The sequence below is a fragment of the Crocuta crocuta genome, unplaced genomic scaffold (genome assembly GCF_008692635.1).
Source record: "Crocuta crocuta isolate KB4526 unplaced genomic scaffold, BGI_CrCroc_1.0 scaffold331, whole genome shotgun sequence".
In the NCBI taxonomy this organism is placed as follows: Eukaryota; Metazoa; Chordata; class Mammalia; order Carnivora; family Hyaenidae; genus Crocuta; species Crocuta crocuta.
The window spans coordinates 3,575,945-3,593,596 of record NW_027531015.1 but is presented as its reverse complement, the minus strand read 5'-3'; the positions used below and the strand labels follow the sequence as shown (position 1 = coordinate 3,593,596).

Sequence of the window (17,652 nt, the reverse complement as noted above, 5' to 3'; positions counted from 1 at the left end):
CAAGTTAATGACCTTAAAGACATCACATGTCTACTCTTGAAGGAGGGCTCTTTTTAATGGGGATCTCCCAAACTTGATGGAACTCTGAGGGATTTTCTGGTAAACTGTGGTTATTCTCTTCAACAGGCAAGGGAAAACCTAAATTAAAAATAATGAAAAACCTTGCCAAATTCTGGTAAAATGCTACAAATAGATCCTAGAAAAACTGGTGGAAGACAGCGAAGGATGAGAATTCTTGCCAGAGTCAGCTCTCCCAGACCTCTGACTGTAGTGCCCAGTAGAGGGAGGAAAAGAAAATATCGTATGCATCCTCTTTGGTGATGCCTCTTCATTCCCAGAGGTTATTCAATACTGCCAGAAATATTTACTATTTGTTCCAGCTAAAAACTACAAAGTAGCTCTGTGGTCAGAAATTGGCCAAATTGCAGAGTCTGAAAGAACTTTTTTTTTTTTTTTCAGATCTTCTCCCCTATGCTAAAATAAAACTATGAATCCAGAAGGAAAGAAAAATGTTCTAAAGCCCTTGTAAAAGAGTTTATGGGTAAATCAAACTATGATGTCATTTAAGTTGCAACCCAGTTCTTTAAGGAATTGAGAGCAACTCTCCTTATCTTACAAATCTTTGCAGAACTAAAAATGTAGTTGAAAGTTCACTTACTCTTTTTTTTACCAATACCAAAGAGTCCCCTATTTATCTTAAAAAGCTTATAACTCTCATTTTTTCATTGTGCTTTTGACATGTAAGTGTTGATGTATAAACTTTGGAGAGGCAATTCTTATCAGAAAATAAAAAGGGGGAGAAGGTCATTTAGATTTTGAGCTAATGGGAAATTTTAAATATATAGAAGCTATAATGTCTCTATGTTTATTTCAATATGTATGCATAATATCCATTAAAATTAATTTTAATAATATCATCTTTGCCTCCAGATGGTATTATTAAAATCAATTTGTGAACAAAGCTATATTTAATTGGCTTAAGCAAATATGTGCTTATATAAATTATATTTAATATTCATAAAAATTCTCAAAAATAAAATGAAAACTAACTCAAATGCTTTTCAAGTCCTTGTGATCTGAGAAAATATCCAATAATAAAGCTCATTCAAGTTTGTTGGTTTAATTAAAATACACATGTCCTTAGACTTTTCAACATTGAATATAATACAGTCATGCAACTTTTATTTTACCTGGATTTATTAATCAAATAAGTTCATGTTATCTGCCTCATAAAATTTTTCAGCAATAAAAATAACTTGTCATGATAAAATTTTTATTAATAACTTAAATGTAATTGTTAAGAATCAGTAAATAAAATGGATATAAGTAGTATAAAAAGTTTTAGGTAAACTTCTTAGTTTCCCCAAATATTTTTGGTAACCTGAAACCTCAGTTTTACTTGGTTAAATTAAATGATGAGTCAAGTTATATCCATTCAGTACCCAGATCATTTCCAACTAAGGCAAAATACTGAAACATTAGTTATTGAACATAAGCTTATCTACTTTTAGCTTCCTTTTACAGAGAAACTAAAGATAATTAGGTCTATTAGTAAACATGTTTTATGCTGTGTTGAGAAATTTTCTATGAGGAAGTACATGTTTCTAGAAATCATAAAAAGTATGGATCTGCCAATCCATAGAATGCTAATATAAAAGACAGTTCATAATTGCTTACTTCATAGTTTTCATTAGAAATCAAAGGCTTCTAAGGGTTATGAATTCTAATATACGTAACTAAAACTACTAAAAACAAGGGAAAGGAATTTTTTGTGTGATCAACATTGGTTGAGATTGGAATGAATTTAATTAAGCTAGTGAGTTCTAATATCAAAAGCAAGCTGGTGCAAAATTAGAATTTTGTTTCCTGGGGGCACCTCAGTGACTCAGTTGGCTAAGCATCAACTCTTGGTTTCAGCTCAGGTCACCATCTCACAGTTCCATGAGTGTGAGCTCTGTGTTGGGATTGCTGACAGTCAGGGGACTGCTTGGGATTCTCTATCTCCCTCACTCTCTTCCCCATCTCCCACTCATACTGTATCTGTCTCTCAAAATAAATAAATAAACTTAAAAAAGAAAGAATTTTGGTTTTGGTCAGTTAAAAAGACAAAATTTTCTTGGTCCAGTTGTCTGTTCTTGATAAGTGATTATAAAAATAATTTTCCTTACCTGTTAAAGTAATATGCCTGAAAAAACAAGAATTCTGTGTTTTGTCAAAATAATTTCCTGTGTTGTTTTTATCAAGTTTTTGATTACTGAAATCTAAGACTCTCAATATTAAAAGAATTAAATTTTGTTCAGAACCATTAAGTCTTCTATATTTGCCCATGAAGTCCTCAATTGTCACTTTGGTTAAATAGATAACTGAATATTGTTTTATAGTGACACACAGTCTTAACTGTACAAGTATCTTAAAACCTTTTTGATATACTTTGACAAACTTCCCCAAATTCAAATTCTAAACCAAGTCTTTTGACCTTGAATTATTTGGGATTTTCAAGAGGATCCTTGAAACATATCAAAATATATGATCTCTCTCCTTATAAAACGATATTAAAGTAACTAAGTTTGATACATTAAATTTTTGTCTAACAAGAAATAATACTAAGGAATTTTTATGCTGAATTTGTATAGATATATGTTATGTGTTCCAGAAATAATGTAAGATTCCTGGAAATATAATATATCTTGGCATGTTTTCAGTAATAATTCCAGTTATTATGTTAAAATTATATGTAACATTTTACACATAGAAATAAGCATATTTCCTTGTGAATTACATTGTATGACCTCTCTCCAAATTTTTAATCTTTTGTGATTTATAGACAGTTGTTTCATTCTGATGCTTTGGCAAAAGTGCTTCATTTTCAAGAAGATTTATGGAAAGTATTCTAAAATACAGGTTTCTGATAAATTTAAAATTAAAAAAACAGGGTAAGAATTTCCAGAGCCAATGGAAAAAACTGGATTCAATTAGAACAAGTATTAATTACATAGGACTAACTGAACTAAGGAGGATGATTATAATTCCTTATAACTTTTATTTAAAACATTGCTGGTTATTTAATGTTTTGTTTTACCAGATATAAGAAAACTTTTGTCTTTTATTTCATTTTTTATTTTGTTTTTCTTTTTTACTATGGCCTATAGTAGACTGGTAAAGTATACCTTTGTAGACAAAGAAGAGACATTTGTTTTTTCTCTGTACCTGATCCCTCCAGAATACAGAAACTATTTTTCTGGCAATATATTTGTTTCATGGCAATATTGTTATTTGCTTGCATAAATTCAATGAGAATCCATTCTCCTTTAACACGACATATTTGGAAACCTTCATTATATTATCAAGGCCTTACTAGAATGTCTTATTTGAGAGAGATGTGTGTGGATTCAGATACAGTCAGTTTTAAGGAACTAAGGTTGACTTTATGGAGTCAAGAAAGCCTCTTGGAAAACTGTCCTGGTAACTTGTTCCCAAGATTTCAGCAAAGCAATCTTTAAAAAGAGTTTATATGGTCAAAGTGCCTGAGTGGCTGCATTGGTTAAGCAACTGACTCTTGATTTCAGCTTAGGTCATGATCTCATGGTTTGTGAGTTTGAGCCCTGCACTGGACTCTGCATTGACCTGCTTGGGATTATCTCTCCCCGTCTCTCTCTGCCCCTCCCCAACTTGTGTGTACTCTCTCTCTCTCTCAAAACAAATAAATAAACTTTAAAAACAAAAGAGCTTATATGGGCAATCACTATTTTAGTTACAGTTATGTAAATAATTATTAATAATGCACTTATGTAAATAATGCAAACAAACTAGTTTTACTGCAATTATCTTTTAAAAATGGGAGTAACTGTAGTAAGAAAAGTATGTTTGTAGTTTTGTAGATATTGGATTCTACACCTGTTAATTGTTTTTGAAGTTTTATTATATACATGTAAATATTAGATCCTGCATTCTAGCTTCCTCAAGTATCTGGCTACAGCTCACCAAAGTAACATTCCCAATTTTCTCTCATCCTTCTGATTTAGAATTGTTAAGAAGAAAGACTGCCCTTCAAACTCCTTGTAAAAGACTGTACCAGGTCCTTTTCACTACCCAGATGGCAGCCAAACTCCAGGGACTTATGGATAAATATCTCACAATTAAGGAAAACTCCACATGATAACTGGTCTTGCACAAATGCTGGAGACCTCCAAAGTCATATTGACTAGAAGAGAAATAGCCAGCATCAAGGTAGATTGTTTCTTCCCCAAATCCCAGATCAAGACTTTACATGCCAACTAAACATTAAACTCTCTCTTTTTCTCTTTCTTTCCTTTAATCTGGCATTGGCCCAGAAAGATAATGCCATCATCAGTATCTCATATGCTGTTGCTGAGGGAGGGACACTTTGCCTCTTAAACGGCTGGATTTGTCATTAAAAACTCCTTTCTGTCTATTACTGTCCATCAATGGTGCCACCTTATCAAGAATGTTTTATGCCCCCATAGGATTTGTCTTTTTTCTGTGGTGGTTATCACTCTCCTTGGACTTATGAATGCCTAAGTAGCAGGTGCATACCCAGGCAATGCCTCTTAGGTTATCCAACTGTGCCCCTGTCCACAAAGACACCTCACTGGCTGGCTCCCCTAGATTTACACTGTTGAGTTAGAAAGAAATTACCAGAAGGAATTAATGATTCAGAATTCACTTCTTTTTTCAGGGCCATATTTCCCTGGTTGGGAGTAAATGTAAATGAAGCTATGATTAGAAATCTTTCTATTAGAAACCTGACTCTTGAAAGCACTGTACAGTCTGCAAAGACAATAGTTGCTCAACAAAAGTCCTTAGACACTCTGAACAAAGTTGGTCCCTTGAATATTTTTTAGCTGAGCAATGAGGTGTCTGTGCTGTGGCTAACATCATGTGCTTCACCTGGATTAACACTTTTGGAGACATGGAAACTCAGTTACATAAAATCACTGAACAAGACAACTTGCCTCTTAGAAAGGTGACTCCTTCAGCAGGGTCTTTCTTTTCCTTATTTCATTTTGATTGGTTTGGTTTGGGGGAACAAGCTATGAAGTATTTTCTAAACATTAGGAATTATCTTGCATGTAATAATCACAGTAGTCTCCCTGGCACATTGTATTCTCTGAACATTTTTAAGTGCATTCTTGCTGCTGCTAGTAACCAAGCAAATGATCTCTCTAAGGCTGGCACATAAAAAAGGATCAGCCATGATCATCATCGAGAATGACCAACTTAAAAGTTGTAATCTGAAGTCATGGGCTTCACAGAGATTAAGCAAAAAGAAAAAAACAAGTGTCATGGCCTATGAATGCCACACAGAGAATTGACAAAATCTGTAATAACAAATGAGTGGGATCTGTGAGTGGTGCAGATGCCTTAAATTTTTATCATATTTTGCAGTTAACTGAGTGTCCAATCAAAAGAATGGAATTGGCAGAAAGGAGACAGCAGTTCCAAAATAGAGTTGCTTACGCTAAATCTCATGGCAATAAACCAAGATATAATATTTAATCTAATTGCAGTTTCAACTCCCCCAAAACATACCCTTTAACAAGTCCACAGGGAATTACCTGGTCTGCACTGGTGAGACAATAGGCGCAATAGACTCCTCTGTTCCCCTTAGGAAGGTGACCTTGCCCAAAACAATGCATTCATTGCTAAGAGTTTCCTTTTTCCACCCCTTACAGCCTTTAAAAAAACCTTTTTTTTTTTTCTACAGCTTGGTGGAGCTCCTTTCTCTTGCTAAGTGATACGTTGCCGGATTCATGAATCATTGACTAAAACCAATTTAATTCTAATTTTACATGTTGAGTTTTATTTTTATTTTATAAAAATGTTTTTATTTTTATTGTTTATTTTATAAAATTGAGGAGAAGTTACTGTACTTAAAACACCAAATCTTTTTAAATAGAAAATGACAATTATCTAAATATCTATGCTTTATTTTGTTTACTTTTCCTTAGATTTTGGCAAAATTTATAAAAAAACTAAGTCATTACATTTCTGCATTAGCTGTTAAAATTCGTCTGTTTTTGATTTATTTACCTTTTAAAGTTAAAAAAATAGGGGCGCCTGGGTGGCTTAGTCGGTTAAGCGTCCGACTTTCGCTTGGGTCATGATCTCGCGGTTTGTGGGTTCGAGCCCCGCATCCGGCTCTGTGCTGACTGCCAGCTCAGAGCCTGGAGCCTGTTTCAGTCTGTGACTCCCTCTCTCTCTGACCCTCCCCTGCTCACGCTCTCTCTCTCCTAGAAATAAATAAAAACATTAAAAAAAATAAAAAAAAATAAAGTTAAAAAAATAAATTTATGAAGATCTTACTATTAGACCAAGAATCAAGTTTTCAGATACTTCTGAAGTTTAATTGAAGGCAAAAAAAATTAAATCCTCTGGTTTGTGTTGGGCTTAGCTCAAGGTGAAAGGTGATACTGGTGTCTGAGAAGGTTATATCTCTTTCCACAACACCATAACATTAATCAATTTCTTTACTGGGGCGCCTGGATGGCTTAAGTCAGTTAAGAGTCTGACTTCGGTTCAGGTCATGATCTCACGGTCCATGGGTTCGAGCCTCGCGTTGGGCTCTGTGCTGACAGCTAGCTCAGAGCCTGGAGTCTGCTTTGGATTCTGTATCTCCCTCCATCTCTGGCCCTCCCCTGCTTATGCTGTATCTCTCTCTCTCTCAGAAAAAAAAAATTTTTTTAATTGATTTCTTTGCCTAGCAAGAAGGAGAAAGCAAGCAATGGGCTTTTTTCACAAGAAGAATATAAATTACAAATTATATAAGTTGTTACGCCATTTGGAGCATGGTAATTAAATAGCTAAACTTGAAATATAAATATAAAAGATAGTAATCTAAATTGTGCCCGCTAATTTTGTATTCACTACTAGATAGGAAAGTTCTGTCTATTAACAGATTTGAAAAATTATTGGTTTGCCTGGATAATTTCCTTTAAATGTATAAGGCTATTTTTAAATCATATATTTTGTTTTATAGATGTATGCAAATTAAATCAAACACTATAAGATGGTGTTTTTAAAATGTTTTAATTTCAAATAATATGCTTTTTGTCAAATACAAATAAAAATTCAATCCTTAGCTGCTAGGATGGAAAATTAGAATGATAAAGGCATAAAAAATATGTCTATGTCTGTAGATTATTTGAACATTAAAATAATTTGACTAAGAAATCTAAAATGTAGCCAACAATTCACTGAATAATGAATTACCGATCAAAGGAAAATTACCTCTTACTAGTCTCTATCTTAGCCTTCTTATATCACATTTCTATAACTAATATTCTTTGAAAAAGAATACACAATGCTTAACCTTAATTATGAGGTATTAAAAATGGTCAACAGGGGTGCCTGGGTAGCTTAAGGGTGCCTTGGCTAAGCATCGACTTCAGCTCCGGTCATGATCTCACAGTTCGCGAGATCGAGTCGCATAATGGGCTCTGTGCTGACAGCTCTCTGCCCTTCCCCTGCTCACATTCTGTCTCTTTCTCTCTCAGAAATAAACAAACATTTAAAAAAAGTGATCCATATATAGTAGAAATTTGATAGGTCACTGGGATACTAGGTTTCAACACGAATTCAGGCTCTGAGTTACCTCATCAGCATCCATGGCTGTCAGTTGCATAATCTTAGAGCCATCTCCGATGTTCTCCTCCACCGTGAGATCCAGCATGTCTGTTGGAAATACTGGTGGGTTATCATTAATATCTTGAAGAGTTATTTCAACCTACAAGGAGAGAAAGAACCAACACATGAATGCCCCACATGTCTGCAAGGTGCTCCATAAAATGTATACTAAGAGCCCACTAGCCAGCTATGCCCTCCAAAAAGAATCAAAACTTTTATATATAACATCAAAACAACAGAAAATACCCTAGAGAAAGCTATGAAAGCCTTATGAAAAATATAAAATCCAAGTAAAACTCATTTGACTTGTTGGGAGTAACTGATTTCAAAGAATTGCTTCGGAGTTTAAATTAGAAGAGGCCCACTGATCAACTGTTGATTTAATCCCAATTTGTGCACCACTGAAGAACTGCCTGGACTTTGCACTGTCTGCCATTCAACCATTAAATGTCGCCTGACACGCAAATAAGGAGGTGTAGAATTTCTTCCTGAAATGTTTATACATTGGCAACGTCTGGGGGGAAACAAAGAAGTTCGCATTTTGTTTTAAGAAACCCTTAGCATCTTCCCCTTTAAAATCAATTCCCAACTTATGGGGGAAGAAAAATACACTCATCTTCTTTTCTTTCTATTTCCACTCCTATCAGTACTTCTTAATGCAACTAAAGCTAAACAGTCATCTTTTCCTGATATAGTGTTTATATAGATTGCAAATATTAAGAGCTTTGTTTGAAAGATCCTAGTCAGAGTTATTTGTTTCTCTGTCTAGGAAAAAATGTTTAGAAGGAAAGATTTGTGAAGTCTAAATAATAACTTCAAGCCATATGTTTTCTCTTTTGAGCTAGGTGCTAAAAGCTGAAGATCTGATAAGAAAAGGGAAGACAGCTGCTAATAAAACTGCAAGTTTCCCCAGTTGGGTCACAAAATTAAGTCATGGAGAAAAATCCAGCCATGCATTTAGCTTGGATATAACCAAGACATTTTTCTCATGGGATGAAATGTCATCTTTTATAGTTCAGCTGTAAAAACTCCATCAGATCTGAGAGTGATATAGACAAATATGAAGAGAGAGAAGAGAGGAAAAGAATTTTGATTTTTTTCTTTTCTGGGAGGACGTGGAGATGGGGTATAGGAAGAAGCAATCGGTGGGACTGTCATTATTCTCTGAAAAGGAATGAATGGGAAATATAGTAGAGCTAGATGAATAAATGGATGAGCAAATGATAAAAATAACCCCTCTCCCCAAAAACTAATATACAAATTAAGTACCAAAGAATTATTATACCTCTAGTTGCACCTTCTACTAGGAGAGTTTTGATCATAGCAAATGACTCAAATTAGTCTAGGGTATGAATGAAAGCAGCAGTCTCAGTAATTAGAAATGTGGCACTTCTAGTTTGGGCTCACATTATTCTCTGTGTCACTTCCTTTAACGTAAAGGTCCACAGTATCTACATCTGCAGCCAATGTCCAACTTGCCTTGAATGGTTGTAAATAACCTGGGTTTTCAAATTAGAAAAACTGAAATTCAGATTCTGGCTCTCTGACTTATTAGCTGGGTTAACTTTAGTGCTTAATTTATCTTGGCTTCAGTCTCCTCATCTTAAAATTGAGATAATACTATGTGTCTCAGAGCATTTTATAAAGACCAGACTTTAATGAGGCCAGCAAATGCTTAGCTCAGAGGGAAGAGGTTAATAAAAATTTGATCTTGGGGCACCTGGGTGGCTCAGTTGGTTAAGCAACTGACTCATGATCTCAACTCAGGTCATGATCTCACAGTTCGTGAGTTTGAGCCACACATCAGGCTCTGCACTGGCAGCGTGGAGCCGCTTGGCATTTTCCTCCTCTCTCTGCCTCTCCCCTGCCAATGCGATGTGCTCTCTCTCTCTCTCAGAATAAATAAATAAAGCTTAGAAACAATTTTAAGAGTCATTCTTGATTTTCAAGCTGTGACCACAGACCTCAGAGTTCCTTAGAGCTAGGAAGAAATCTGGAGAAAATGATTTAATAAATCAGAATTTCAGGTCCTACAAATTCAAAACCTACAATACAATTTTCATCTCTGAAACATATTGAATATGTAAAAAGTTTTCATGTAAGAAAAGCTTTGAAATACATACATACACATATGTATTTCAAAAGCCTAAAAAATGTGGATTTAAGAATAAATGACCCAATGGTTATCCAAAAACATAATCATTACCGTTCTTTAGAAATTAATAATTATCTTCACATTATATGTGTGATTTTCACATATGTGTGCACAATTCTCAAAATACAGTAGAAAAACAAATGAAGAATAAGAGATAACTAACCAAAATACCTCATAACTTAACTCTGACTTTTTAGCTTAATAGAATTTTTTTTCAATTCTAAATTGTCTTTCATCTGTAATTTTCTGACTTGGTCTAATTGGAAACCAACATGCCAAACTTGTGTATGCTTGTGTGTGTGTGTGTATGTTTGTGTGTGAAAGAAAGAGAGAAAAAAAGAGACAGAGAGTTTTTTAAGTGTATTTGTGAGAGAATGAGCATATATGAATGTGTGTTTATGTAAGTGTATATGAGCGTGTGTGTGTGTGTGTGTGTATGTAGGGAAGAACACTAAACTGAGAGTAAGGATAATCCATATTGGCACCAATTAAATATGACATCAAAGATGCATCATGAAACAGTACCACCCATTAGAAGCATACTGGGTATTCCAGAAAGGTACCTCACTCATTATAAATGGTGAGTGGATAAATTGAACAAGCCCCTTCTACATTTTAATAATTATAACAAAATAACTAACATATGTGTAAGGCGTAGTTTTAGATTATATGAGTGTACACACCCACTCCCACACACACATTTTAAAAATTCTTCAAAAGAGCCTTATGAGGAAAATACTACTATCTTCCCATTAGAGAAATTAGTTAACAAAGGTAAAGAGGTTAAATAATTAACCATTGACACAGAACTAGTCTTAAGTTTTCTCTACTGCTATGCAAACACGTCTCTCTCATGTGTAGGTGTGTATGTTCAGTTACACAATGAATCATATTTGAAGAGTATTTCACAGCTATATACATACATTTTCATAAATGTGCATATTATTTCTATCTGGAATCTGAAGAACTTATATATGAACTAACTAGCCATATAATCTTGGGTCAGCCAACAAATCTCTCTCTGTCAAAATTTAAGAAAAAATAAAACACTGTACTACTGATCCCTAGATACAGTTCTAGAAGTCTCTGATCATGCATGCTATATGAAATTTTTGTCCAACTCCATCATTTCAAGTAGAGAAAGAGCTTTCCTATTTTACTAGAAAGAAAAAATTAAGTTCAATATTAAGGAGTTAAAAATTAAACATTTCTGAATGTATCCATAATAAACCAATTATAAAAACAGACCTAGAACATTTCATCATTGTATTCTGATATATGCAATGGTTATTTTTTGGATACCACATAGCACCCATTTAAAGTCAGGCTATCGTTTTTCCTAAAATCAGTGTCAGCTTGCCAACCAAAAAGGTAAGACCTTCATATTCCTTTTTTTTTTAAGATGTTATAAAATGTTTTATTTATTTCTGAGAGAGAGAGAGAGAGAGCATGAGCAGAAGAGGGTCAGAGGGAGAGAGACACAGAGTCTGAAGCAGGCTCCAGGCTCTGAGCTGGCTATCAGCACAGAGCCCCACGCGGGTCTCGAACCCACGAGCCGTGAGACCATGACCCGAGCCGAAGTCGGACACTTAACTGACTGAGCCACCCAGGTATCCCAAGACCTTCATATTCCTTTCTCAGGCTGGGGGGTGGAAATCTAAATATTTTTCTTAATTGAGAAATATTTCTCTTAATTGAGATATAATTAAACCTGTTTCCTATTTCACAATAACTTAGACATTCCTAAAAAGCTTTTGGCATGGATTTTCTAAGTTCTCTCAATAGCCTGGAGTAATGAATTATGTAGATAAGGAGATATAAGCTGAGGTTATATTAGCTGAGGAGATATTAGCTGAGGTAGGTCTTTGCTGCAATCCCTTCACTTCTCCTGATCCCCAGTAGCACGTTTCTACCTACCAAATATTTCGGGACTATGGGCCCTGTTTTACTATGATTCCAGTGTTATCCATTCTATAGATTAGACTCTATCACATAACAGGCATTTGTTAGTCCCTAAAAATATAGAAGAAAATAAGACAGATCACATCTCTTGCAGGGAAGAAGTGGAGTTTGATAATAGAAATATCTACAAAGAGAAACATTTGCAGTGATCCCCCAAAACACACTGTTGATCTCTTGATTCCCAACAGTTTATCTCCCCCACCGTGGACAGTTCCTTGAGCTCTCTGACCTCTTGCCTGTAGCAGTTACCTTCCTTCTGATGACTCCAGATCTTAACATGCACTTCACTCACTCTTGGGTCTGCCACCAACCTAAGGGTCTACGCCTTCCTTTGAAGGGTCTACGCCTTGATTTGATAAGATTTGTTTTTAAATATTATTATACAAAACACACAAATCAATAAAACACACAAAACATGAAAAGTTTACAGAAGGTATTGGGAAATAAGATTTAAGACTTTATAATTTTTAAAGACTTCTTTCTGTGCAAACTAGATCACTTTAATAATAGATAGCAGCTATTGGAAAACTCAGATTTAAAAATATTGTTCCTAAGCTAAAAAAAAACATGTTTATATCATTTTGTTTGGTTTGGTTTTGTTTTGAGAGGGAGAACATGGGTGTGGAGGGACAGAGAGAGAGGGTGAGAGAATCCCAAACAGGCTCCATGCTGTCACTGCAGAGCTCTAGGCAGGGTTCAGTCTCATGAACTGTGAGATCAGGACCCGTGCTGAAATCAAGAGTTGGTCACTTGGGGCGCCTATGAGGCTCAGTCAGTTAAGTGTCCAACTTTGGTTCAGGTCATCTTGCTGCTTGTGGGCCTGAGCCCCACATCAGGCTCTGTGCTGACAGCTCAGAGCCTGGAACCTGCTTCAGATTCTGTGTCTCCCTCTCTGTCTATCCCTCCCCCACTCACGTTTTGCCCCTGTAATGTTTTACATTTATCCTTACATTTGTTTAAATCTAAAATAATAAAAATAGTTTCATTAAATATTCATTTTGCAAAAATAAAATAAAATATAAAATAAAATAATAAAAAATAAAATAAAATAAAATAAAAAAATAAAATAAAATAAAACCACATTTTGAACTCAGAAACTTCCCTTCATACATGACTATATTTAAAATAAAAACGAAACAAAACTTCTAACAGTTTCCATAACTTAAGTCCAGAGGCCTTGTTCAAGGTATCTATTCTGAAAGTTTGTGAAAATTTACCCTTAATGATTAAAGAAACATTACTCCCCAATGATAAGGCACTTGCATATTTTATGCTTGCCTATCAAATGCTGACCTTTGTGCTTAGATAGCTGGTGCTTTAGAAACATATGTGGTTTCACCTGCTACAATTACTAGGGCAGTTGGTAACTTTGTGGTTGACTTCCTCATAACAAAACATCAGCTGCAGCTAATGGTTGAACCATAGGTATTGTCTACGGACACCACCTCTGTCACCATTTAAAGACCTTTGGAACAATGACTTTCCTGGTGGAGACACATGATCCCTAAGACTGAAACCCTGGTAAATGGATGCTTATATTTAGAAACAAAAACATTACTGAGATTAAGGGGGCTAATGACCAATTAATTTAAAAATAGGCTGCCTTTTGGCAACTTAATAAAGTTAAAAGTTACATAAAAAATATGGCTTTAAGTATTGTCACCAAACTTCTTTAGGCTAAAGGAAGAGTCCTTGGTATTTAGCCTCCTGAATAGATACTTAAAAACAAGAAAATTTTACTGTGTAAATAACTGCTATGAAATGAGTATAATGTTTTCCCCTTAATTTTTTTCTGTAGTATACAGGCTATCATTTTATTCTACAGTGCATCAAGAATAATTATATCTTGGGGATTTATTTTTAATTTTTAAGTGGATAAATCAGCATATAACTACATAATCAATGAGTAATCATTAATTAGCAATATCAATTATCAAACCATTACATATATAACTACAAAACATGGCATTTCACTGATTCGAATTGATATTATGAAGATAATATGTTACAATCACAGCTAAGGAATTGATTAAAGTAGCAAGGTCCATTAAGAACTGATTCCCCAGTTTATAAATCAATAATTTCATTGTGGTCACTATATCAACAATTAAAAACCCCTTTCTTAAATTCATAATGTCTCTGCAAGCTAAACAAAGTGGTTATTAGTGAATCAGGACAAAACATATAAAACGTTTTTTTAATTCAAAACCTTCCTGTGGCAATTGGGTGGCTCTGTCCGTTAAGCTACCGACTTCAGCTCAGGTCATGATCTCATACTTTGTGAGTTCAAGCCCGGCATTGGGCTCTGTGTTGACAGCTCAGAGCCTGGAGCCTGCTTCAGATTCTGTGTCTCCCTCTCTCTCTGCCCCCCTCTTTATCATACTTTCACTCTCACTCTTTCTCTCTCTCTCTCAAAAATAAATAAATATTAAAAATTTAAAAAAACAATTCAACCTACATTAAATGGTTCTTAATAAATAAGAATGAAAAACAATCTATTTTTTTTCCTTTTGGGAAATTGTAGAGTTCATCGTTCACTAAAAGTTCAGAAATCCATTTATTTGCAAGTAGATGTATTAAAATTTTAGGTAGAATATTAAATATCATCAAGGCTATCTCCTTTATTTTATAGAGTATCAAAAGTAAGGCATTGACCTAGCAAGTCATTTATCTAGGCAAAGAAATCGTCAGGCTCCTAATTCTCGCCCAGTGATTTTTCCAGAGACGTGTGGAGAGAGCCAGAACCAGAACACAAACTGAGTATGCCTTAGACCAAAGCTTCTAATCTGTGCATGAAGACAGCAATCTTTCAAACAAAATATGCATTTGACAAATGTCAATAAGAAAACACCTTTGAAGAAATTAATATTTGATTGTCTACAAATACTATTTAATCCACATTTATTTTAATTTTTGAGTTTCTTCATATTCACAGTAAAGAAGAATATTCTGGGAAGGTTTGTTTTATCAATGCCACTGAAGACTATTAATCATTGAGAAGAAAGGTGGTGAGTATACGTTACAAGTGAAGAAACTAGCTAACTTCTCTATAGATATCAGCAAAAGTTACTGCCATTAAAATGTCTATAAATAGGGGCGCCTGGGTGGCTCAGTCGGTTAAGCACCCAATTTCGGCTCAGGTCATGATCTCACGGTTCGTGGGTTCGAGCCCCGTGTCAGGTTCTGTGAAGGCAGCTCAGAGCCTGGAGCCTGTTTCTGATTCCGTGTCTCTATCTCTCTCTGCCCCTCGTCCTCTCATGCTCTGTCTCTGTCTCAAAAATAAACTATAAAATATTCTAAAAAAATGTCTATAAATAATTTGTTTCTTTTTCTTAAAAGATGCAATCATAAATATTCATTTCCAGAAATGACTAAAATTTAAATGGTTAGTGAGATAGACATAAAGTACACAAAACTATAAAATAGTAAAAGATGTATCGAGGCAAATGGTACGTGGTTAGTTGTTTTTAGTGATGAAATATTTACATTATTGTCTTTTAATTTGTGTGGGACTGACACCCCAAAATTAAACTCCTGAAGCGACACCATTACCTAGACCACATAAACCCTGACAAATCATTGCACCGAAAATAGTGCTTAGAATTAACATATATGACTTCCAAAGATATAATGATAATGCCATAAAGACTTCATTTCAATATACCTTTTAATTAACAGTTCTACCAAAAACTATTATTTTAATGATCATAGTTTATTGCTCTCATTTTTTAGATAAATGTGTGTATTACAGAAAATGGTCATTGAAAATCTCTTCATGTTACCAAAGATCATTTATATTGCTCAGATTAGTGCCTTTTAAACTGAGATTTTGGGAGCAAGAATTGTCTTGCTCATTTTTCCATTCTTAGACCTTATCCAGGCCTCGCAAAAATCCAAGTTGTTTTTACATTTTTATTAAAGTCATAAGTTAAGCATATTTAATAAAATAGGTATATTATAGTTATATTACTGGTATATAAAAGTGTATTGAACAAATTTGCCTTCTATCACAACGATTTTTGGAACCAATCCAACCCTATAGATTTCCTAGTTCTTTTAAAACTATTTTTTAATGTTTATTCATTTTTGAGAGACAGAGAGAGACAGAGCAGGAAGGGGCAGAAAGAGAGGGAGACACAGGATCTAAGCAGGCTCCAGACTCTGAGTTGTCAGCACTGAGCCCAACACAGGGCTTGAACACAAAAATTGTGAGATTATGACCTGAGCCAAAGTCAGATGCTTAACCACCAGAGTCACCCAAGTGTCCCTCGATTGATTTCCTAGTTCTTGTATGCCTGTCATGCCATTATGTATACATTTTATGATATGAAATCTTTGGATGATAATTCAATAACTTCACATTCATAATGATAAGATTAAAAAAGCCTCAGACAGACATCTTATGTACATTTTGTTCAGAAAATCTCCCACTTGGGAGACTGGAATGCAAGATTTAATCAAACTCATCACTACTTCAGAAACAGCTACATAGAGCGCCACACAAGTCGTAAGTAAATATGAAAGAGTAACTAAGCCCATTCAAATGTGCATTACCCTTAATAGGTCATTATAATGTCACTCAAATAACACTTTACTAAATGATGTCCTCGTTTCTATTATGTAGGTGCTACCTAAATTCACTGGGGAAAAAAGTCTAATCTTACACTCAAAACAATTTTTATTTCAACAGAAACACGATGCTAGACCTACCACTTAATTTTCTGTAGGCTCAAGTGAGGAGTTGAAGTTGAAAGCAAATTAACCAAGCTGAAATCCACACCACGAATAGTACAGCCATCACGCCTGGCCTGTCACTTCCTTTGACCCTGAAAAGGAAAACTCCACCTTTCCTGCCTGAGACGAGGCTGCGTGTGGAGTAGGAGTTTGCTCTCAGTGCAGTGAGAGGCTCGGTGCTGAGGGACAACTTGTTGTCACCGCATCAGGATGATGTGTGCAAAGGAACATTCTGGGACTTGATATTAAACATGGGAACTGAGCACAGCATTCATTAGAGGAAAAACGTCAGGATAAAAATATCAAAACCATGCTCAAGTCCATAATCAAATATATATTTTAGATGTTTGGCAATAGTTTCACATGTTATTTCTTCAGTTGAAGCCAAATACTACATGATTTATTTAATTCAATGGGATTGACACATTTTGCATACTGTACAGGCTTCCAATAACAAGGCTTTATTTAGTAAATTTATGACAAAGTCTATATATACTGAGATTATATAGCAGAAGTTCTAATTAAATTGTACAGCAAGTTTGACATTCTACATTTATTTTCTTGCTGAACTAATCACATAATTTCATTTGGTAGAACATATACCTTTTTATTTTTTTAAGTCTATTTATTTATTTGAGAGAGAGAGCACATGCACTTGCACACCCACATACCCACACACGTGTGCTTGCATGAGTGGGGGGAAGAACAGAGAGAGAGAGAATCCCAAACCGACTCTTCACTGTCAGCGCTAAGCCCAGCATGGGGCTTAAACTCACGAACCATGAGATCATGACCTGAGCTGAAATCAAGAGTCGAACAGATTAACCAACTGAGCCATCTAGTTGCCCCTATCTACACCTATTTAAAATTTCAAGTTGAGAGCAAAATTTAGTCATTAGGAAAGAGAAAACTCAACATGCATTTGTGACTATCACTTATGGGTTTAAACTGTAAGTACTTTCATTTCTTAACAACAATAAAAAGCTGTATTGCCATGAAAGGATGGTGCCAGGTTTGCATAGTTCCTTCAATTTGATTCTTCATTTCTTTCCCTATTTGGAGGTGACCACTGGGAATTCTGCCATCATGAGCCTGGGTGAAAACGTTTCACTACAAGCAGAACACTTCATCATGTTGCAGAGCCAAACTCTATTATG

General features: G+C 34.9%; 1 protein-coding gene across 1 annotated transcript in view; it reads right to left on the bottom strand.

Moving 5' to 3' along the window:
- Nucleotides 1–17,652, bottom strand: part of FAT4 (FAT atypical cadherin 4) — a 176,446-nt gene that overhangs the window by 91,118 nt on the left and 67,676 nt on the right. Inside the window, exon 2 of the mRNA XM_077770904.1 lies at nucleotides 7,613–7,744. Coding sequence (XP_077627030.1) covers nucleotides 7,613–7,744 — 132 coding nt within the window. The remainder of the gene's footprint in view (nucleotides 1–7,612; nucleotides 7,745–17,652) is intronic.